We start from the raw sequence: 25,796 nt of genomic DNA on the forward strand, positions 1-25,796 counted from the left end.
AAGATTGTCACCTTAAGTATTTTGCTCAAGATAAGGATGTTTTAAGTCCTCATGTAATGCAAACAAGAAAGTGTGCCTCTAACCACTGGTAGAGAGCTGTTTTTCTAACCACACAAATTTGTGATGCTTCGTTAAAACTAAGGTTTCTTGAAACACAGTCTCATTGAACTATGCTGATAACGACAGAACTTACGACCATAGTTGATTAACAATGCTTTTGGGAAACGCGCCCCAGAATGGCTGCACATCTGAAAGGTTTGTTTGAGCTCCGGCCCTCTACTGTACAGGTGTGAGTTTGCAATTCCTTCAGTCTGAGGCTAATTCAATTCACTTTTGGTGTGAAAGGGCCTTTACATTTGCCAATAATATAACTTTATTTATTTATTTTTTATTAAAAAACATACAAGCAAGCCCAGTCCAGGTGAGAAAAAGTAACGCAGAATTAACGTAACATTACTTTCCATAAAAAGTAACTAATGCCCTTAGTTACTTTTTTTAGGTTGTAATGCAATATTGGGTAACACTTTATTTTACAGTGTCCTTGTTACATAGGTTACATGTACTTACCATAGTAATAACAGTAAATTATGCATAATTACATGCAACTCACCCTCAACCAAACCCTAATCCTACCCTAACCCTATAGTAAGTACATGTAGTTAATTAATATTACTCAGTACTTAAATATATAATTACACTGTAACAATGACACCTTAAAATAAAGTGTAACCCAATATTGTAACACATTACTTTTAAAAGTAACTTTCCCCAACACTGGTTGCGACTCTCCACAAATCACAGCTTGTCAGCACTTTTCAAAATCCAATAAATTCCGAATGGATAAAGTTGAGTCCTGCCCAATTATTATTATTATTATTTTTTTTTTTTTTTTAGAATATCCCATTTCACTCTGCATATTACAGAATAAAATCGTGTGCTAGTGTTTCAAGTTGACATTTAAAAATGTTTGTAACATAGCATTACAGGCTGCTTAAAGAGTGTGTAATTATAGGGTTATAGAATTAATGTATGATTATTTTATTTACTAGCATTGTTTTGTTAATTATTCATGTTAACTGTGTAACTGGAAGTTCACATTTTAAATGGCAAAGAAATATCTAACCTCTGTCCTGTTCTCATTTTTCTTTTCCTCACTTGCTTCATCCATGCCCTCTATGGTATCTTTTCTCGCTCTTCTCTTTTTTTATTCTTCCTTCCCCTTCATTCCTCTCTCTCTCTCTCTCTCTCTCTCTCTCTCTCTCTCTCTCTCTCTCTCTCTCTCTCTCTCTCTCTCTCTCTCTCTCTCTCTCTCTCTCTCTCTCTCTCTTCTCACACTCTGTCACTCACTCATTAATGCAGCCCAATAGACAGCCCTCCTTAAGAAGGCAGAAAATTGCCTTACATAACGAAACTCCCACTGTATGAAAATACAAATGTGCACTGGTGACTGAAGCAGAAAATAAGACTATTGCCCATCAAAAGTAGTACTGCATTTGGTATGAATAATTATAAAGCATGTGATGCAGCCAGTGAGGAAAATCTGAGTGCTGAAAGCAAAGCAACTTTTTATTTACTCAAAATGAGGGATTATTTTCAGGAAAAAAAGGCAGCACTGGCGTCAAGGAATTAGTTTATAAGACCTCCACCTGTAGACATTTGGATCTAACATTTGCAAATATGTTTTTGTACAATGACAATTTGACATTTTACAATGAGTTGTCACTTGCAGGTTATTATTACTTAAATGTGAAGTGACATTTTTTCATTAGTATTGGCAGATATTATTGTGAATAATTGGTATGGGTGGAACATTTTTTGCTGTCCAGACTTTCTAAAACACATCTGTATAAAATCTGGATATGCAAATTTTAGCTGGCAGTCTGAAAATAGTCTCAGTACCTCTTTTCCCCTTTTAAATGTCTGGGGTAATCCTCAAGGTTCTGTCCTGGGCCCCATTCTGATATGTTTCTTTCTTCTACAACTCCTCTTCTAACTCGCTACAATATTTATCCTTGCATCACCCTCTCCATTTACAAATATCAAAAAATGTATTAATGTGGCATGTTAACACAGGATAATGGTGTGGCTGGAGAAAACACTTTTTTAATATCATTCAGCACTTAAGTTTCTTCTGACCTTTTTAAACTGCCCAGAGAAACACAGGGAAGTTTCTGATCAATGTTGTGTCCAAATGTTGTCAATTCATCATTCCACTTAGGGATCAGTGTTTGTGTTAAGGTTTGGTTGAGTCTATTTGCATGTGTGTGTGCGTATAAATGGATGAGTGGGTCAGGTTTGTGTGTGTGTGTATTATCGATCAGACCTCTGACCACATCATAGCCACAGAACCCTGCTCAGTCACCATTAATCTCGGTGCTCCGAGTTCTCAAATGGCAGCTGGCAGCCCCAGCTCCAAACCCAACCATTTCTCTTCATTAGCTCGGCTCACTCTGAGACGCCATGTGGAGGAGTAATCATTTACCATTATTCTAGTTATGAAACTCGCACACAGCTGACGCTGGCCTTTATTGAATAGAGGCCATCAAAAGATCACCAGCCATTGATTAAGCCAATATTAAAGTCATTCAAATGCGGATCTGTATGTCAAACAACAGCAAGTGAAAAGAGATGGCATTCTGTTCAAATGCCGGAGAGGAGAATTTGACATGATGAATTAAAATAGTTGAAGTTACCTCGGAAAGAGACATGCTGTTCCATATTTTCCACTTAGATTAAGACATGCAATATTTTGCTCTCAGTCATTTTAAGACAAACAACCATTGATCATTTTGCATTTGATGGTTTAATATTTTTTTTTTATCATTTTTTCATCATAGGAAATCTGATAGAGACCTTGTCTCTGGTGGCCAACGGAAATGTAATATGAACTTTTCACAAAACTGATGGTCCTGCTGCACTGTTCGGATCTTCTTCTTCTTCTTTATGGAAATAACAGTGCTATATGTGTAACACTGCAGTCAGCAGTTCTGCTTGGATCTTTAGTATTGCAGCAAACATTATCTTTAATAAATCACATGGAAATGTGGACAAAACATTCTGGTAATTTTTCAATAGGAAAAATGATCAAATTTGGAATTTGTAAGTAAATGTATAAATAAAATGTACATTTGTTTAAACTGTACTGGAGGTTACCCAGGCCTGCCTCTTTGCAGCGAAAATAGAGCAAGAATGACTAATGGCTTAAAATTACTCTATGGATTTTGAGGGCCACAGTTGTGGAAGCAGGATTTTATATAATGACACCAAAAGCAGTTAATTATGCTTGAGTTAATGAGTCCCATGATTGACGGCCAGCACTGGGCAGTCCATCACACCTTTATAGGTACATTTGTCATTAATTTCCTTCCTTGTTCCTCTGTCATTTGCATTCCGGCCCGTTAAACGTGACCCCTTTTGCCCCCTCTTTTCCCAACATTTGTGCTTTTTATCTGATGAAGTGCAGCATTTTAAACAGCCCCTTGTGTGCATCAGAAGATGAGGCCTTTTATGCCGCCAGCGCAGTGCATCATGGGAGGACTGACCCAAGAACACCAGCTTAGCTTCTTCAACTTTTCAGCATTGCATGTCTCTTCATTCCTGTTTTTCTTTTTACTCTCTCACCTATTCTTCCCTCGAGTCGGTATATTTCTGTTTTTCTCTCAGCTATTTATTTATTTGTCAATGGTCAGGTGAAATGGGGCTCTGTAAGTAGCGTTGGTAGTGTGAGGAGAGTCCAGAGGAGACGGCAGGTGATGTGCTCCAGGGGTCCAACAGGGGAACTGAGGTGTTTGGGACAGTCTAATGGTGTTTTGATGTACCCGGGCAGAGGGGAGGCTCCAGGCTGGGGAACGTGGGAGAAAGAGAGAGGGTTTTTTTGGAAGGAGGTAGCATAAGGTCTGGATGTGACGCTTGGGAGACTGTGAGCATGCTCAGATGTGTCACTTCTGATTATGTCCACTCTCTATAATGGGAAAACAGAGAGACAGAGAGAGCAAGGGAGAGAAGAAAAAAGGGTGAAACAGAGGTGTGATCGTCTTAGGAATTGCTATGATGCAAAAACAATTTTCTTTCGGCTTTTCAGATGTTTAATAACAGTCCTTGTCAGATCTGTCCCAGACGCTGGAGCCATTGTCTCTCGTCCCATTTAAATGACAAAGTAAATCTGCACAGAAAAATCTTTATCAATGTTTTTGTTTTCAAGTAAAAACATATTTTAAAAATATGTGATATTTGATTTTTATATCATTTTTTTTCTTTTAAGCACTCAGTAAATCTAATACAATTTAGTGAGGTTTAAAAAAACATTTGTTAAAGTTACATTCTGTGAAAACATCCTACCAACATCCTTTTTGAAGCTTTTTTTTTTTAATCTTTAGAGATGGTGTTTAAGCTCTGTTTGTACTTGTAGTGTTAGCAGGAGTCTGTCCCTTGAGGCCTGCCTCTTCCTATTGTATTAGCAGAGAAAGCGATTAAGTCTAAATTTGCAGTCTGAACGGAACGGGCGGAAAATAAACTCTTGCTTCACTTTGATGTCCAGAAGTCCCTTGCCATGGTAACAGCAAGCTGTTTTTTCCCCTTGTTCAGGAGATTACATGGGTTGTTGCTCCATATGACCCCGCTGGTCAAACGGCCATTGCAGGCCTCGCAGAACTTAATAGAGTTTAAAATTTACTCACCCACTTTGCCATGAGGCGCAAAACCTCTGAGAGGGGTCTTTCTTTCTTTCTTTCTTTCTTTCTTTCTTTCTATAGAAAGTCGGTTTCAATACATTGTAGCTTTTCCAGTAACAAGCTTCTGCTTACTTTTCATATATGTACAGCTTTTATTTATTATTTTTTTAATGGGGATATTTATTTAAATGTGACTTAAAATTGTGATTTTAATTGTCCTCAAGATCGCTTATAACAAGTAGTAACAAGAGTCCTCTCCTCAAACCCCTTCAACTTTAACCTGGACCTCTCCAAGAGGAGAAAAAGTGAAAGTGTGAAAGCAGGCGTTTTGTCACATTTACTCAGAGGTTTACCTGCTGTTTTTCTATAAAAAGGATGCCAGCTGTTTAGACCCACACACAAAAGATACAATCAACACAAATAGTGGAGCGGTAACGCAGTTTCCTACCTCCCCACATGGCTCCAAGTGGAGGCAGCCTGCCGGAAAATCACCTGTTTAGATGACAAACACTGCAATCCCCTGCAATCCGCACATTCTCCATGTCTGCTTCCTGCTGCCCCACAAGTAACAAAGTGTTTATCTGCCCCGCTGTGCTGCTGAGTGTTTTATAATGGGCTTAAATACTATTGATCGAAATGGTAAACAATAACTGGACACTTCTCCATATATGCCAAAATATAAAAATGACAGTCTAGGCTCTTTGGCACATAGTATTTAATGCAGTTTTTGTATTTACTTGACCTGCTTAGTTTCTTAAATAAATAACCTTAAGATCATTGATACATATCCTCAAAATTAAAATTATAACGATGCTTCGATATTAAAATTCTGTCTCATACCAATATATGCTATGACCGATAACGGTAGCTTGTTTGCTAATATGTACTTGTTATAGCAATTACAATAACTGGGTTATAACTAGGTAGTAACCCTACCCCTAAACCTAACCTTAACCCATGTATACCGTATATTACCAGTACTGTCTTGGGTAAGTACACTGTAAGTACACATACTGTAAAATAAAGTGTAACCCCGATAACTGATAGACCAACTTTAAAATGTATGCTATTTTGTCTAAATAAATGGTTTTTTTTTTAAACTTACAACTAAAACCATGCATTTTAAGAGAAGTGATAAATTCACAGCATTATAAAGTACAGTATGAAAGAGATTTGCTAAAGGTTGCATTTGACTGTTATTCAATTATTGTTTACAAGTGAGTTTTAGATGATGACAAAGGTAATCAAAATGTAAAAAAAAAAAAAAAACGAACATGCACAATTAGAAATATCCAATATCAGCATCTACCCATTTTTTTTTTATAGTAATAAAAAAATAGACCTCAATTTGGTGCTTGTGAGCATGAGACCATATTTGGGACAGGGTGTGCACTTCATCTTTAAGATACTTCCTCTGAAACAATGTTTGACTTTCCTTTCAAGTTAAGCTAGGAAATGAACTAAAGCAGATTCAGATGTCAGTGGATCACTAAAGATGATCCTATATGTATCAGCTTATGTAATTCATTGGACTTCTTATCATTCCAGGAGAACGTGTTTCATCTTCTCCGTCAAAGTGAAAGGGAAGGCGAGAGAAAGAGAGAGTGTTTGCCCTCAGATAGGGTGAGAGGATTATCTATGATTTCAATCCCTGCTTGATATTGCCATCCTTGTCCATCTCTCTCTCTCGTGCGCTTTCTCTCTGCATCTCGCCCCTCTCAGAAATACATGTTTTTATTATCTGAAGATGTTAGCCCAAGATAAGATGCTCTCTACACAGGCACCTTTCCTGCAATCACAAAGCTATTCTCCTTTTCTGTTTAACAGCATAAGCACTCACTGTGTCACTGGGATACTCTGCAAGACAATCACAAGCAGTTTGAAATTATACTAATGCACAACGATAAAAAGGCTGAGCGTATTTGTTTTTAAGTAACGTCTGTTGCCTCTGCATAGAAGAATCATTTGCAAATCTCTTGACAAATGCTAAAGATGAAAGGCTGAAATGTCCTGAAGTCTTTGAGAGCTTTTACCGCTCACAATAGCCACATGGTGAGGCATTGAGGAGCTAAAATCGTTGCCCTTAACATTTTGGGTCGCTGATATTATCAACTGGCACTTGACTTTTGCAGAAGGACAAAGAAACGCCGGCCACAAAGAGGCGATTTCTGTGATTAGTGATAAAAAAGGGTGACTTTCAGTCCAGGGGACATAGTATCAATCTCAGCCAATTTTAGGCCACCAACATGAAATATGATTTCATAAGACAAATGCGGTGTCATTCTTAATGTGCTTAACCTTTACTGTCAATGAAAAAGTATTGATCGCTCCGTGGTATTTTCTCATCATTTGATTTCAGAGAGCCTGGTAATATATGATGGTGTGATAAGATGAAAGATGAATAGCAGCTGAATGCTCTCACTTTAACAAAGCTGAATGGCCCCTGCTGAGAGATGGGGGGTGCGGACAGAGGAGACAGGAAACGCGAATATAGGCTGATGTTTGTTAGAGACGGATACTTCTTTAGTTCACCCCAAAATCAAAATTATGTCATCATTTACTCACCCTCGTGTCATTCCGAATCTTCTGTTTCCAAGAAATAAAAAGGAAATTGAATAGAATGTTCTGGTCATGCTTTTACATGTAATTAAAGGATGATTCGCAAGGATTCAAAAGGATAACTAAAACCCAATCAGTCCCATTCATTAACAAACTGATTCATTCAAAAGATATGACTCAAAAGATAACTACTTCATTCGTGAACTCTTATGAACATGCCAAGAAGAGCTTGTAATGTTTCTTTTACAGTACCATTCAAAAGCTTTAAAGTAATTAATGCTTTTTTTCAGCAAGGATGCATTAAATTGATCAAAGGTGACAGTGAAAACATTGTAATAAAATAGATAAGATTTCCATTTCAAATAAATGGTGTTCTTTTGAACTTTCTGTTCACAAAAAAAAAAAAAAAAAAAAAAAAAAAATTCTGAAACAAAAATATCACGGTTTCCACAAAAATATTAGGCAGCACAACTGTTTTCAACATTGACAATAATAAGAACGTTTTCTTGAGCACCACCAGCCTATCAAAGTGATTTCTAAATGATGACCGTGAAGACTGGAGTATTGATGCTGAAAATTCAGCTTTCCCATTACAGGTATAATTTACATTGTAAAATATGCTAAAATAGAAAAGAGTTATTTTAATCAGTTACATGCAGCATTGGTGAGCATAAGAAACTTTTGAATGGTAGTGCGTGTCCTTTTTGAAGCCTTAAAGCTTCACCCACTATTATTCCAAATTTTATGTTGATGTTCCACAGAAGAAAGAAAGTCTTACATGTTTGAATCGCCGTTAAGGGGAATAAATGATGATAGAATTTTAATTACAGAGTGAACTATCCCTTTTAAGGCAGTGGCATCAAAAATATCATCACCGCACACCTGTGAACTCTTGTTCTGACAGCATCTTTTGGGATTATACGCTTTGTGATTCGTAGCAAAAGCAAACTCAGAACTTGTCAAAAAAGAATAGCAATTTGATCTCAGAAATAACCTGCTGTCTATATCACTGTTGACTGCCATTAGGTTATGCTGTTTTTTTTTACTCTTTCTGTCTGCTGTCACCGCGCCTGCTCTCCTACGTCTGCTCGGAGCGCTGTTTCCATTACTGCCTCATAGTGATGAGTAATTGGGGACTCTGTGTGCAGTCCTGCGTGAGCTCTTGATCTACTTAAAGAACCTAATAAGCCCGTATTCTGCAGCTCTGCAACCAAATAAGCACTGCATTCACCAGGCTTATTAGGAGGTTAGCTTGATTTATTCAGCTGTGCGTTTGTATGTGTGCTTGCGTGTGTTATTAACATGAGATGAGAGTTAAAAAAAGAGTAAAAGTTTGCCTGCCTGCCTGCCTTATCTATCTATCTATCTATCTATCTATCTATCTATCTATCTATCTATCTATCTATCTATCTATCTATCTATCTATCTATCTATATGTCTATCTATCTATCTATCTATCTATCTATCTATCTATCTATCTATCTATCTATCTATCTATCTATCTATCTATCTATCTATCTATCTATCTATCTATCCCTTAATTCTATTTCCTTATTGCTACCAATAATTGCATTTCTCAAAACAATTCATACAAACAGCACCACACAATGGATTACCTCCAAAAGCCTGTAACTTCATCAAATTCCTTTGTATTTGTATGCGTATTCCACACACATACATATATATATATGAAGAGTTCAGATGCAAAAACCTCTAAGTGCCGTCTGAAATTTTCTTCTAGAATGATCATTTGTATCAAGCTCGTATATTTAAGTTCAGTAATTTCACTTAAATGGCAATGAAAATGACCTATTAATTGCCATTTAAGTGAAATTACTGAAATTAAATAAACGAGCTTGATAAAAATGATCATTCTAAAAGAAAATTTCAGATGGCACTTAGAGGCTTTTGCATCTGAACTCTTCATATATACAGTTGTAATCAAAATTATTCAACCCCCATTGCAAATCATGTATATTGACAAAATGTACAGACTTTCAGCTGTTTGCAATGAACAAATCAAACTGAGTAATTGAAATAGCTCAACACATGACTTCTGCAGTCTCAAATTTATTCAACCCCCTGAATAGAATCCCTCACAACAGCACAAATCTGCAAAACAGGTGTTGTCTCAAGCACACCTGATGCAACTAATCAAGGGCTTCATTAGTTGCACCAGGTTTGCTTGAGCTAGAACACATGAAATATCAAATGCAAGTTCAAAGTTCAAGGAACAGTGGTTACACTACCTGGACGGACCTGAAAAAGGAAACTATCAATGGCTGCAAACCGATTTCTGAGAAGGCAGATTCAGAAAAACCCTTGCAAAAGACCTGTAGCAAGATTTTGTGGCAACAGGCACAGTGAAAAGAACACTATGTCTGTTAAGCATGGTGGTGCTCGGCTGCTTTGCATCCTCTGGCACTGGAAACCTGCAGCGTGTGGAAGGCAAGATGGATTCATTCAAGTATCAGGAAATCCTATGAGAAAACATCATGCCATCAGTGAGGAAGCTGAAGCTTGGGCGTCATTGATCAGGACAATGATCCCAAGAATACCTCAGATTCCACCAAGGCTTGATTGCAGAAGAAGTCCTGGAAGATTCTACATTTGCCTCACAGTCACCTGACTTGAACCCCATCTCTGGTGGGATTTGACGAAGGCGGTTGCAGCACACAAACCCAAGAATATTACTGAACTGGAGGTCATTGCTCATGAGGAACGGGCTAAGATTCCTCAGAAACGCTGCCAGAAGCTGCTGTCTGGTTGTACATCTCATTTGCAACAGGGCATAACAGCAAAAGGGTGTTCTAAGTACTAAATATGCTTGCCATGAAGGGGTTGAATAATTTTGAGACTGCAGAAGTCATTAAAAGTTGCATTTTCAGTTGAATTTGGGGAAACCACTTGAAACATTTGTTGTATTGAGCCTTTTTTTTTTTTTTTTGCAAAAAAGGATTTGTTCATTGCAAACAGCTGAAGGTCTGTACATTTTGCCAATAATTGCAAGGGTGGTTGAATAATTTCAATTCCAACTGTATATATATATGTACTGGTGTTTGTGTGTTACATTATGTCAAGTATATTTACTGTACAATGTAAAATGCAAGTGGACTACTGTAATATAGCTTTTACAGTAAGTATACAGTGTTACAGTATAGTGAATATTTTCTGATTACATACCTGTTCTACAACGTGATTGAGAACATGGTTGTTCTCCCAACATTCGGCTATATCTTTCGACCCACCACGGCAATAAGCCTATTATTGAGAAAACGGCCCACAAGTGGCCCTTATTTAATCAGAAACATTTCTTCAAATTTGTCCTCTTCTTCCTCTTCCTCTGTTTTGCCTCTGAACCCTTCCACCACACATCCTTACTCCTCTTCTTCTTCCCAGCTGTTGACCCTGTTTGTTTCCTTGTTGTTCTTCCATTTTCAGAATTTGTAACACGGTGTTGTGCTCTGTCTATATATGCTGGCCAAATGAAGCCTCATGAGATGCACCTCTGAGCTATCTTAGAGAACTGGAGAACTGGTTTAGAGATCATCTAGCCCTTCATTAGTGAAATAAAAAATTCACCTCCGCAATTCAGGACACATTTACAAAAAAAAAGTCTAATAGAAATGTATAGAAATATGCTTGACAGTTTATGACAAATAGTTCAACCATTTTGCATTTAATGACTTATGCAAGGAACTAATGCCTAGATGTTTTGAGCGGTAAGACTATTCAACAGGGAACCAGTATAATATATTTTGATCATCATGACATAAGCATTTGATAGTGTAGGAAACAGCAGACAATTGTACATAATCAATTGCATAAATGTACCAAAGCATTTGTTCAAAAGAATGAGAAATTGCTTTTATGATGTGCACAAGTGACTAGATGATGTGGAGGTTGAACATGTACAGTAGTTCAGAGAATTTCAGTTATGATCTGAGAAATGCACCAAAGCGTCAGTATTGTATTGTTATCTTATGTTGGCAATGATGTTGACCAATGCAAAAACTTTTTACAAAGTTTATTAAACCTTTTTTTTTTTTTTTTTTTTTAAGAGACTTACAAAAGAGGAGAAAAATACAATTTACCATAAAGAGTGGAAAATGTTAGCAATTACACTTTTATTGAACGTTTTTATTGACAAATCTGAGAAAAACAAGTTGCATTTTTCCTTTTATGCTGCTTTTTTAACAAATTCAGCTTTATTTAGAAAAAAAAAAAAATCAAAACTGTTCATTCAGTTTCACAGTTTTGTTAAAATTGTAAAAAAAAAAAAAAAAAAACATTAACAAACATACATACATACATACATACATACATACATACAAACAAACAAACAAACATATATATATATATATAAAGGAATAGTTCACCCCAAAAAATTTTTTTGTAATTTACTCACCCTCATTTCATTCATCCATGGAACATCTTTATCTTTAATCCATTAAACACAAAACATGAATGTGCTCTGTTTCAGTTCTTGTTTGACTTAAGTATTATTGGTTCTATTTGGTATAAATGTATCTAATTTAAAGCTGTCACCATATTTAAGAATTTTTTGTGAAAAAGACCTCTAAATGTAATCAATTCTTACTGTAATCGAATTGTCAAATCATTAGTTTCTCATTCTGTGTTCACTTCCTTAGCTCAACCCTCTGGCCAGTCAGGCAGCGGTTGCCGCAGCAGCAGCGATGGGATCAATTGCCGGGTCACAGGTGTTTGGCAATGCTCTCTCCAGTTTGCAGGGGGTCACTGGACAACTGGTCACCAATGCACAAGGACAGGTACATGCATAAACAAACCGCACATTTAAAAGATTATGCCCACTTGAAATGCACATGTAAGCTGAAGTGTTCCCCACGTTACTCATAGAACTATAAGACGAAGTACAAGTAGACATGGAGAAGTGTTCTGAAGTGGCATGAACATGATTTTCTTTATTAGTGTAATGTTACTCAGATACTTAAATCCACTCTTCAGTTCTGACCTTCGTGCCCTGTCTTTAGCCATGTTAGAGCGAGCCAGAGAGGGGCGTTGTGTTTAGATTGGACAGCAGTGTGGGAGAGCAGGGGATAAAATGCTGACCTTGTCATATTTACGGAGCCGGCTGCAGAATTGTTCCATCAGTATCCAGAGGCTTGAACGATGAGGCTTGTCAGACCAGGGCCCTATCTAATGAATCATCTTATCGCAGGTGCGCACCGCTCCCATATTAAAGGAAAGATTGTATAGCCAATGTGCCCTTTCACGCTACAAACAGCATTATTTACCTTAACCCTTGTCTCATTCCCCTCCTCTCATTGGCACTTTCTCTTCTGTACGATGGAAAGCATTGTTTGAGAAATTGCATGCTGGGAGCCTCTTTATGTAGCCGACCCACTCTTATTGAAGGCTTTATGGGTGCTTTTAACAGTTTTGGCTGTAAATGTAATCAAAAAAAAATCTAATGACGTTTTATATGTAAAAGGAACCATATGCACAGTGACGGCAGCACAATAAATCGACTTATCAACTTTTAAAAGGGAGGAGAAAATTGCCTCCATATCTTTTGTTGTTGACGTTAAAGACAATTTGTCAAATCAAACTCATCTATAACCTAGTAGAAACAGGCCACATTAGGCAGATGCATGTGGATTTATACATTTAGTACACACAAATGTGTTTAATAAACATACACTACCACTCAAAAGATTGCGTTTAGTACGATTTTTTTTTATTCAGCAAGGATGTATCAAAAGTGACAGTAAAGATACTTATAATGTTAAAAAAGATTCCTGTTATAAAATATATCACGGTTTTCACAAAAAATATTAATCGTCACAACTGTTTTCAACATTGAAAATAAGAAGAAACACTGTATTGCTTGAGCACCAAATCAGCATAAGGATAATGTGACACTGAAAATTCAGCTTTGCATCAAAGGAATAAATTACTTTTTAAAAGATATTAAAATAGGAAACAGTTATTTTAAATTGCAATAGTATTTGACAATATTACTGTTTCTCACTGTATTTTTATTCAAATGCATGCAGCTTTGGTGAGCATAAGAGACTTCTTTCAATAACAAAAAAAAATCTTACCAACCATATACTGCATATAAAACCTATGTTATTTTATTTATTTTTATTTAATTTTTATTATTATAAAAATGTTCCATATTTATATATGTATGTATGTTTTAATTATATGAGAACATTTTACAGTAAGGTCTCATTTGTTAATATTAGTTGTATTTACTAACATGAACTAAAAATGAGCAGTACATTTGTTACAGTATTTAGCAATCTTTGTTAATGTTAGTTAATAAACATTCAGCTGTTCATTGATTGTTCATGTTAGTTCACAGTGCACTAACTAATGTTATCAAATACAACTTTTGATTTTAATTTATTAGTAAATGTTAAAATTAACACTAAGATTAATAAATGCTGTAGAAGTATTGTTCATTCTTAGTTCATGTTAGCTAAAGTAGTTCATATGGAAGCTTGTTTCCACCACAGAATGAAAAATAAAAAAGGTGATTGTGTCTTTTTATCTCAAAATTCTGTCTTTTTTCTCACAATTGCGAGTTCAAATCTCGCAATTCTGACTTTAAATCAGCAAGTTAAAATTGTGTGATATAAAGTCGCAATTGTGTGTTCTGACTCAGAATTGCATGTTTATATCTAATTTTTTATTTATTCATAACATGCAATTGGGAGATATAAAGTCAGAATTGCATGCAATTGCGTGTTATACAGTTAGAATTGTGAGATATAAACTCGCAATTCTGAGAAAAGAAGTCAGAATTGTGAGATATAAACTCGCAATTGCATGTTATAAAGTCAGAATTGCGTGATACAAAGTTGCAATTGCGAGAAAAAAGTCAGAATTAATAAAACGTTTTAAAATCAGCACCCTATGTTTTTGAAAGATAATTGCGACTTTTTATCTCTTTATATCTTTTCTGACTTTATAATACGCAATTGCGAGTTTATGTCTCACAATTCTGACTTTATAACATGCAATTGCGACTTTATATCACGCTGTTCTGACTTTATATCTCGCAAGAAAGAAAATCTAAATTGCGAGATGGAAACTCGCAATTATGAGATAAAAAGTCAATTATCTTTTAAAACGTTTTATTCTGTGGCGGAAACAAGCTTCCATAAGTTAACCAATGTTAACTAATGAAACCATATTGTAAAGTGTTATTTCCATTTTGGTACCATTGTTGGGTCACCACATGATGTCCAATGTGAAAATAAAAAAAGGGTTAAGTGTTCAGGTATAACTTTTGATAAATATTCTGAAGATTAATGCACAGTTCTTGTCTGTATTTAAAAAAAAGGTATTGTGTACTTCAGTGTATGATAAATTGTCACTCATGTGAGAACACACCAAGTGTGTGCATGTGTACGGTAGATGTTACCTAACAAACTGGTATGGCCTTGTCTATACTGAAAGTGCCTGCAGGGCTTGGCTGGACGTATTGGCATGGCGATGCCGTTGATGGGATGCGCTGTGTTTGTAGTGTCGTGGCGGCTGACACTGGCTGACATAATCAGGTCACTGAGACGGTCAAAGCCCAGGGCTACAGGCTCTGCTCTCGACCTTATTACTGAGGCACATTATTCAGTTTGAGCCTGCTAAAACACCCACCACCCTTCTGAGCCTCATCCCCTACCCTTCTTTTGCTTTTAACATTAAAATGATACTAATACAGGCCGCAGACGTGGCCAGGGGAGCAGCAGATGCTGCCACAGACACCCCCCCCCCCCCCCCCCCCAAAAAAAAAGAAGAAGAAAAAGGAAAAGGTTGGAGTGAAGGGATGAGGCAATGTGTTTTTTTTAGACTGAAGCACTCTTTGTTCGGATAGGGTGTTGATTTAGCTTTTAGGCGTTAATGTTGGCCTGATAATAGATTACTGAAATAACACAATTCTGGCAGTGTTGCTTTGAGCATAGTCTATAAGTAGCAGAGTTTTTCCCTCAGCTGCCACACAGCTGAATATCTCCTCGTTTGGGTCTCAGAAAAGGATGTGCATTATGTTTGTGGAGGATTGAGCGTTAAAGGAGAGTTCTTCTACTGAACACAAAGATATTTTGAAGATTGTCGGTAACCAGACAGTCGATGAACCCCATTTGGACCTGCTTGATGCCTGTCTGACATTTTTCAAAATATCTTCCTTTGTGTTCAGCAGAAGAAAGAAGTTCATACAGGTTTGAAACAACTTGAGGGTGAGTAAATGATGACAGAATTTTCAGTTTGAAGTGAACTATTCCTTTAATGGTAACATTTGAAGAAGGAAATAAATAGTAAATGTTACTGTATCTTAGAATGAACACATATTCAAATACTGTAAGCATGTTTATTACTTGAATATGACTTAGTCTTATATGTTTAACTGTATTATTTATAATTTGACAAATAATAGGTTTATGCCAAACGTCACATGAACAAACAGGTCTCATTGCATCCACTTGTATGGTAGTATGGCGTTACCTATGGACTTGTAAGGTAATCAGCTAACCTAGCTAGTTCTTTTTATTGTTGGCGTTCTGTTCATTTTAAATATCAAAATGTTAGTGAGAAGAATAAAAATAAACTTTTAGATATCAATCTGCATATGCGACGGACGGTCTAAAACGGTCCTCTGCCATTCCCACTGTCAAGTCTAGTCATTCGTATTTTAGAAGGAAAATAAACAACTTCTTTTTTTTTTTGCTTAGGATCAAATGAGTAGGAAGATCAAAGTTTTTCACCACAATGACTTTAGCAGTCTCTTCTGGGCCTGACTGATAGCAGGGGCAGAATTCCCAGCTCTTTTAACACTGTTGGGCTTTAAACATCTCCCTCCTTTGAATTTTCAACTTGGTTTCATCATCCTTGGTTTAAATCATTCTAATTTTATGTGGGTAAAGACTCCATTGGAAAATAGTGAAAAAATAAACAAATAAATAAGTAAATAAATAACGGAGTGTCTGTTTACACTAAGTGCAAATAGCCCACCTTGTTGGCAGAGGCTATTTACACTAACTCCGCCCCCTGACGTCTGGTTGGGACAGACGAAATTACAGAAGACTCTGGATTGTCAACAGTAGCAATAGTGTTGGGGTAAGGCGCGCGGATTCAACCTATTCCCTTTCCCATCACATATCAGATCTGAGAGGCATTTATTTTTAATAAAAATGAACTTTTTTTTTCAAAAAGTGGAAATAAAGTGTTTAATATTAAAGTGTTTATCGGTTAGGGGTAGGTGTAGGGAGGGTTTTATTGTACCAATAAGGAGCCATCCATTTAATAATTTAATAAGTATAATCATTTACACTCTGTTATTATTGCATACCGTTTAATGTACAACAACACTGAGGTGCAAATAGTATCTGCCAATATTTATTGCACTACACTACACTTGTTGCAAAGAAAATACTGCTATTTTTACACAGTAAATAGAATCTATTGCTATTTAAACTTAGTGTAAATAGCAGCTATGACTAAGAAAATATGCTATTTTCACTTAGTGTAAATAGAATCTAGTCACGTCCCAAATGACGCACTATACGCTATGCACTTATACACTGTGTACTTATGCTCTATGTACTCAACCGTGTAGTGTATGACCTTAAATTGAAAAAAAAAAAATTATAGTACTATAAATTTAAACTTAAACATTTATTAAATACTAGTGAACAGTTTATACTTGTTGTGTATATCTTACTTTTAAAATTACAATTGTCGTATAATTGGATTCATTTTATTAATATGCAATATGAATAACATGGACACATAATATAGTGTTACTGTTTTAGCATAAACTCTTACCAATAAAATCCAGAAGTCATGTTAATAGTTTTCCATTGATCTTTAGATATAATTTAATCTAATAGAAAAAAAAACTTATTTAACCATACTGCTAAGCAGTTGATAACTTTTACCAAGACTGTAGTGTTTGACCGTTTCTGATCTGTGTGACGGGTGTTAGAAGTTTGGAATTCTCTCTCAATATGTGTCCCCATCTTATTCCCCTCCAAACAGCGGGCAGTAGGGCAGAAAATGGGCAGGGATATTGCCTGGCGGCCATGGCTAACGCTGAAGATTGGCCTGGCTGCAGGAAGAGATGACATTCCCTGGGAATCACTGCCAGTATAATCCTAATGAGTTCTGCTCAAAGAGGAGAAACAGAGAGAGAGAAAAAAAGTAGGAAGGGAGATGAACGCTCACCACAGTGTATCGCATGTATAAAGTGCAGAGGAACAAAAGCAAGTCATATATAAGAACAAGAAAATAACAGATGTATGACACAATATATGGACCCTTTAGAATTTACTTCATAGTAATTCTTTTATCTCTTGCCATTTCAGGCAGGTGTTTCTCATGCGGACAAATACATGATCAGATTTAAGAGTGTAGCACAGGCTCATGCCGAATTGGTTGACAATGTTTCAGGAGATTGTTTACATCAAATACCCAACGTGATCGAGTCACCGGCAAAGTCCACTTATGTTTCACACGGTTTTACCAAATCAGATGGATTTTTATTTGCTACTTATAAGGATTCATGAGGCACATGTCAACTCTAACATGTCAAACATTGATGGAAACAATTTTATATTTAATTTGTCCTTCAGCATATTTTTTCCAGCTTAGCTGTTTTAAGACAAACATCATACAGTACATACATAAACAATTTCAACCCACATCAACATAAAAAAACGTCTAGGGGTAGTTCTCTCAAAAATGAAAATTCAGTCATCATTAGGGGTGTAACGATACCCTCATGTCACGATTCGATACATATCACGATACTGAACTCACGATACGATATTATTGCAATTGGTAAAAGGTTAACAAAAAATGTACTGTTGATTAAAATGCTAAATTCGGTTTTACATTGTGGGTGTCAATGAATAGGCTTGGACTTGGACAATGGTGACACCAGAATATAAATATTGATGATTCTGAAGCTGAAAATACAGAATTATTTTAGAAGAATATGCTTGCACTCTGTCACTGACTAGATATATTTAAAATAATGTAGGCCACTTTTTACTTGTAACATAAGACATTTGGCATTATCAGGACCCACAAATATTCCCCTATTGCATTATTCTACATTATATTCAACAATATATAGTATAGTAGTTTAATGTAGTAACACTAAAACTCTGAAAACTTGAATTTTTTCTCTCAGAAAGTTTAATTTTCATGAATTATACACAATACATATTGATGCATTTTTGTATTGCGATATACAGTATTGTGAGATTTTGTGACACGATATATTGTTACACCCCTAGTCATCATTTATTCACCCGCATGCCTGCATGTCTTTATTTATTCTGAGGAACATAAAAGAAGAAATTTTAAATAATGTCTAATCTAATGACAGAATAAACAGAGAATTGGATTCCATTGATTTTTTTTCTTATTCTTTTTAAAATTGTCTTCTTTTTTTCTCTCAAAAAATCTTCCACAGAAGAAAGTAAGTCATATTGGTTTGGGAACAACATGGCGGATGACAGAATTGTCATTTTTGGGTGAACTACTTCATTAATTTTAATTTCTGAATCTGAAATCAATTTTAACCCTCACTTAGGCTCCATATAGAGTCGATTGGCTTTGGATTAAGATTTGGATTTCAGTGTTAATTAGAACGTTTAGATAACAAGCCTTGACATATCCCTATTAAAATGATCTGAACAGACTGAGGAGCCATCAAATTAAAATATTAGACACACTTACATGTAGCAAACAATAACGGTAATCTGCATAATTTAGTTTTGCCACAGTGCCTGCTGGGAACCAAAGTACAGCATAATTGATTGCATAATTGAATTAGTGAAAGAAATCGAATCTCTAAAACTTCATAATAATGTGTAGAAATGGCAGAATTATTTTTTTTCTTGAGGTTAATGCAGTTGCAGTTGTAAAAACAAGGTCCTGTATGCCACAGTAAGCTGAGAGCACAGTGAACGTGGTTATTCAGAGCAGCCCGGGACAGTATGTAGCTGTCAGCTCGTGTGCTGTATTATTGCTCGTGTTAGAGCAGCCACTTAGTCCAATGAGAGTGAATAATTGAGCGGAACAAGCCCTGAGACAAGACGGCATGCAAATGCCATGTCGGGGGACACGAGCGCCACACCGCACAATAAAATATGCTAAGTGGCAGTAGAGAGGGCCTCGGAGGATTGAGAGGGAGCGATAAAGAGCGACGGAGGGAGGGAGAGAGAGAGAGATAAATTATCTGTCGCTTAATGCGAAGCAACGCAACCAAATGAGCCGTGGTGAGGGTGAATTACACATAGTCAGCCCTCCTTTTTTCCACCGCTCCATCGTCATTATGTCAAAGAGAGGAGGGAACAGGCGGAGGAGAGGAACGGTCAGAGATTATACAGATGCAGAGCTTGTTAGCGCAGCCGGGGGTCCGCTAGCAGGCGAGGTTAAAATATACGCGATAGATCAATGGTGCTTTTTCTGTCTAGGTGGAATATCAGACATGTGCGCACACACAGACTAGTTGTTTTTTTCCTTTTTTTTTTTTTTTTTAAAGAGTTTTACCCTTTTATTTCTTGACAGTATGTGCTATACTCGAACTTGCAACTCTCGCATGAGCACCACAGCTCAATGTGTCTGCAGCCCATGTGTGTACCAGTATATAGCATGTTCATTTATTCACAAACATTGTGATGTTCACATTGCAAAGCCATTAAAACAAACATTGGTGGACAGAGTCATATAGAGAGGATTTGTACATTATATTTGAATTTTACTTACATTTTAATGTGGGAGTGGCTGTCTTGAGTTTAAATTAACTTAATATTGAGCTTTTGTTTTAATTCAAGGCAGATTTAAAATTTTGACAAAAATTAGTTTAAAGTCAAGAAATAACCTCCTGCCTCTATGCCAAGTGTAAATACTAAAACAGTATATACAGCACATTGTACTATCATAATGTGACGTTTCAAAAGAACAGCATTTAATTGAAATAGAAATCTTTTGTAACATTTAAATCTATTTACTGACACATCCTTGCTGAATAAAAGTATTATTTTTCTTTTATTAAAAATCGAATTGATCCCTAACTTTTGATAATTGCAAAATTCATAATTACAAATTCTTCCATGGAGGACCCCTGGTAGTTCCTATGCCCATGGCACTTTGAAAATGATAGGAGTAACTTCCGTTTAACTGTAAATGATCAGCGAAAGGTTCTCTTTATGAACGCAATAGTAAGCATTTTCAAAAACTGTATACAAAGAGATAGCATTATTCTGTTCACTGTTCAACCATTAAACATTAAAAGGATATTTAAAAGTGTAAAAGTATATCATAAATTAAATCAGAAGAACAGACCACAAATGCGCAGTATATGTTGTCTTTTTACATACTGTTACATCGGAATACAAAGGAAAAGATAAAATAATCAGGTGGAAAATAATTCAGCGACTAAAAAAGCTCTTGCCATAGATACTCTTGTTTTGTCATGTCACATTAAAAAACAAAACTGACGTATAAGGATTATTTGTAGCGCAACCTGATTTGAAATATTTTGTTTCAGTCTTTTTAAGTGGAACTTCCCCAAGGAAGGAAAAAGGCGGATAGATCTGACTTTATGCTAATTAAATCCATTAAAAATGGCTAAAAAATGCCCAGCCTTGTCCAGGATATATTATTTCCTGACTGAATATCCATTTTCATTTGAAAATGTATATTCGTCAAAGTATCCTAAAAAGAAGTGGATCACAGTTTCCAAAAAAAGTAGCACAACTGTTTTCAACATATTGAAAATAATAAAAAATGTTTCTTCAGCAAATCAGCATATTAGAATGATTTCTGAAGGATCATTCATGTGACACTGAAGACTGGAGTAATGGTGCTTAAAATCCAGCTTTGCCATCACAGGAATTAAAATAGAACAGTTATTTTAAAATGACTGCTTTTACTGTATTTTTTATTAAAAAAAAATAAATGCAGCCTTGGTGAACATAACTTCTTTCAAAAACAAAATCTTACAGACCCTGAAACATTTGACCGGTAGTATAAAGTGTTTTGATCTCAATGTGAGTAATATATAGGGCCCTATTTTAACGATCTGAAACACAAGTATCAAACGCGAAACGCAAGTAACTTTGTGGGCAGGTCTCGGGCTGTTGCTATTATACCGGCGGGATAAATTACTCTAAAATGGGTTGGTCTAAAGTAGCTACATTATTCATAGGTGTGGTTTGGGCGTAACGTGCAATAAACCAATCAGAGCGACATCTCACATTCCCTTTAAGAGCAGGCGCGCTTGTTCTATGGCGGATTGCTATAATAACGGCGGATTTGCCAGGCGCACGCCAGTCGGTTCACAGCCGAGGAGACCGACGTTCTCGTCAGGGCCATAAAAGACAGAGAAGTGACATTGTATGGGGATGGGAGAAACCCACCCAAAAACTAGCTTCGGTTAAACAGGCGTATAATAATTTGGGTAAATGTGTACGCTAGATTTATGCCTATTTTTTCACATCTTCATGGACACCATAATGATTTCCCTCATGTGGAATATTTTTCCTTGTAATTATGTATGGTTTGCAAAAATGGCAACTGCTGCGTCGGTGTAGATGAGAGAAGCAAAGTGTATGCACGTTGTGCACATGCTACATTATTCCCAAGCATGCGCCCTTAAAATAGCATCTGGATAACGCGCCACTGACTTTAAACTAGGTATTTCCTGGTCTGTGGCGGAATTGTTTTCTGAAACTGCAAAATAGCACCAGGGAACGTTTGTGCCGGAACACGCCTCCTCTTTTCGTTGAACCGCCCCCAGGAGCGCAAGTTAATTCCCTAATTTACCGACATGCGTCTGTGGAGGGAAAAGTCCGCTGTGCGTCGGGTGCAAAATAGGAATGGTACATGCGTCGGTGTACAAAGTCAATTGCGCTGGGTGCAAGATAGGGCCCATAGTGTATTATGAGTAAAAAAAAAAACGTGCAAATGTTTTTTATTATACTGTTACTTGACTCAAGCATTTCGATCTCCTGCATTAATGCATTTCATGAGTATAGTTGTGGTGCTCTGGATGAAAGAGGCTTTAAGTCTTGCAGTTCCACTGACATAAACCCTTGTTGTGTGTCGGGAGGAGGCGTTGAGTCCTTTTCTCCAGCGCTGTTGTTCTACATGGCTCATTGAAGCCGTGGCCTTGAGAGGTAAAACACTGCTGCTACAAAGGGTTATGGCCTTTGATCTGTGACAACTGGAGAAAGGGGGTGCAGAAGACCAGTGAAAAGGATTGTGGGAGGAGGGCGTCCGTTATATAGGACCAGAATTACAAAGGGGTGTGTGTGTGTGTGTGTGTTTTATTGGGGGACGAGTGGTTAAGAGGCTACGTTATTAACTCGGCCCTTCTCTGCATTTTACACACACACACACACACACACACACACACACACACACACACACACACACACACACACACACAGTTTTCCTCTGGTCTTATGATAGATAATACAGTCAGTGGTGTGCACCAGCACACATAAAGGTACTCAGAGCCTGACCTTTAGAGAGGAGCAGAGAGCACATTTTGTGTGGGGGGCTTTCATGTGCACATACTTGTGTCTGTGTGTAGACTATGTATGTTCAGCCAGGTTTGTGGTTCAGTGCAAGTGGTAATGTATGAGTGTGTGTATGTCTTTCAAGCCTCTCTCAAAAATAAAAAGGTTATACAGTCTATTTTCTCCGCCCAGTACTAAGTAGCCCTCGATCCGGTAAAATCTGAGGGCTTTGATACTCTGACACTGATGAGGTCCTCGGAGTGTATGAAGTGCTCTAATTTGATGTCTTTGTTGTTTTGTCAGGTACAAAGATTATGAGTGTGACTACACATTTTTGTCATGTCTATCTCCTTTAATACCACCATATATATATATATGACTATTTTTGTGCAAACATTCATTAATATGCTTGAGTAAGATCAATCAATCAGTAAGATTTTTTGGTAACACTTTACAATAAGGTTCATTAGTTAACATTAGTTAATGTATTAACTAACATGAACTAACCATGAGCAATACATTTGTTACTGTATTTGTTAACCTTTGTTAACGTTAGTTAATAAAAATACAGCTGTTCTGTTAGTTCATGTAATTTCACAGTGTATTAACTAATGTTAACAAGGTTTTAATAAAGTATTAGTAAATACTTCGTTTTTAAGTAATAAAACTACTTAGTTTTTAATAATTAGTTATACGTGCAGTTCATTATTAGTTTGTGTTAACTAATGTAGTTAACTAATGAACCTTATTGTAAAGTGTTACCGATTTTTTTAAAGAAATGCATTAAATTGTTCAAAAGTGACCGTAACCAGCACAAATGTTTCCAACATAATAAGAAGAAATGTTTCTTGAGCCCCAAATCAGCAAATTAGAGTGATTTCTGAAGGATCATGTGACACTTGAAGACTGGAGTAATGACCAAAGTCCCTTTGAGGCAAGTCATTTCTTTCGTAACGCCTCTCGGAGCTATTTCAGTCATTCAAGTACAGCTTCTATCTCTTTGAATGGGGAAACATCAAATTCTCCAAAGCTGTTCACCAAGCTATAAGTGTTTAAAAGCACCAAAAAAATCAAACAACAACTGCCTCATAAACATTGTTTCTAAACGCTCAAATCATGACAAAAAATTGCTGTGTTTGATTATTCAATGATAGCAGAATAGATTATATATGGTTGATTACTGAGTGAATTGTTTAACCTGGATTTTATGTCTCTTTTTATAGATCATTGGTACGATCCCTCTGATGCCAAACTCTGTAGGACCTTCCAGCCAATCAGGGGGCGGCACTCCCTCCCTGCAGGTCCAGCCAATCACACCACAGCTGCTGACCAATGCACAGGGTCAGATTATAGCCACTGTGATTGGCAACCAGATCCTGCCAGTGATCAACACCCAGGGAATCACACTGTCACCCATTAAACCTGGACAGCAGGTACGTAATGACTGTTTAAAACAATGATTTCAAAAACTGTGATGTGAAATTATGTGAAGCTTAATATGCCATATGAAAATACCAGGAAGTGTGCATGATGTATCCTAATAATCACATAATAACCTATAATATACAGCATAATATAGCCAAAAACATGTGTAAGACAAAGACAGAGATACTGTATGCCAACAGAACCCAATACAACTCTCCACTCGCATAGTAACACTGTATTTCAAAGGCTTGCACCTATAATAATACAAAACAATAATCAAACTTTAATATAAATCATCCTCAAATAACAATGATCAAATAATAATCAAGAAGGTAGTAAGAGTACACAGTTAAAGAGCCTCTAACAACAGTGCAAAACAAAAGAGACTATAGAGACATACATATTATCCCCGGTCCCACCCTATAATCTACAGCGGTCGGCTATAAAAGCATCTATAGGTCAACCTCATTTCTGTTGGAGCGACTCTGTGTCAAATTTACTGGAAACTTTGATCACGGACGTAAACGCAGTAATGCATTTGTAATAATGTTTATGGATTTGTCTGCGTTTCAAATTGACTCCCGAACATTTTCATGCAGCGATAATTTATGGCTGTCAAACACGGTGGCGGCAGAGAGATCCACCGAAGCTCGGTAATTCTCACAGACCTGTCAACAGTTCTGACAGTGTGTGCAACACTACTGACATCTTTCAGCATCCAAAGAAAAACACACTCGCGCACAAACACACAGAGGAGAATTAATAGTGCAAGAGAACAGCAGAGAGAAGCCAACCCACTTTTAGACAGATGAGACGCTTGTTTCTTGAAGAGTGGAGATGCACCATCTACAAGAGGCGCTCGATGGTGCATAAAACATGAAAATGTATGGTGCCGCAGTCATGCCACATTGCCCATAATAATGACTCATATTGTAGCCACATAATTTTGATTTCTGGGCTCAGTAAATGTGTGTGTTTTCCTTTTCGTGTTAAGGTTTCGGTGCTGAATAGCCAGACGCTGACGTTTCTTTTGTGTACTTGAAAGTATCTGACAGCCGTGTTGAATGAGAAATTGCATGGGGAGTGAATGCAACCTCTATCATCTCCACCGGTCCGCATCTCTCATCTCTAATAAACAGACGAGTCTAGTTTGCTCGTTCTAATAAACAGACTCAACAGTTTTACCTAGTAAACAACCACAGGACAAACATCTTTTATCTCTTAAAACCCTGGGAACCATCTAAAAAATAAAGATTCCGGTTTCAATCAACAGAACTTGTGACGTAACGTTGATTAAAACGATTTTTTAAAAAAAAATTAATAAATTATACATACATTTACTATTATATTAGCTATTTACAAAAGAAAAACTAAATGGGGCCAATCCGTAAATGTTAAAGTACTCATTGTTTCAATAGAATAGCCACGAGACTTAAACAATATGTGTTAAGTGATTTTAGTTTGAAAATATCGGTATCAAAATCATTTTAATAAACATTTAAAAAACATATAATACATATTCGAAAAACAGTAGGTGAAATGTATCCGTATAAATTCCGCAAAGATTCTCAAGTGCTCATTCGATGGGCCCTTTACTATGCCATGAGGCCACGGGAGATGA

The 25,796-nt window shown here is 36.6% G+C and overlaps 1 protein-coding gene across 4 annotated transcripts in view; it reads left to right on the plus strand.

Annotated features, from left to right (window-relative positions):
* The window catches only part of pou6f2 (POU class 6 homeobox 2), a 125,890-nt gene that overhangs the window by 89,796 nt on the left and 10,298 nt on the right, over positions 1–25,796 (plus strand). For all 4 annotated transcript variants that reach the window (XM_079862995.1, XM_079862998.1, XM_079862996.1 and 1 more), the window contains exons 6-7: positions 11,882–12,019; positions 23,974–24,183. In XM_079862995.1, the coding sequence (XP_079719121.1) occupies positions 11,882–12,019; positions 23,974–24,183 (348 nt within the window). The remainder of the gene's footprint in view (positions 1–11,881; positions 12,020–23,973; positions 24,184–25,796) is intronic.

Source organism: Squalius cephalus (assembly GCF_949319135.1).
Source record: "Squalius cephalus genome assembly, chromosome: 25".
NCBI lineage: Eukaryota > Metazoa > Chordata > Actinopteri > Cypriniformes > Leuciscidae > Squalius > Squalius cephalus.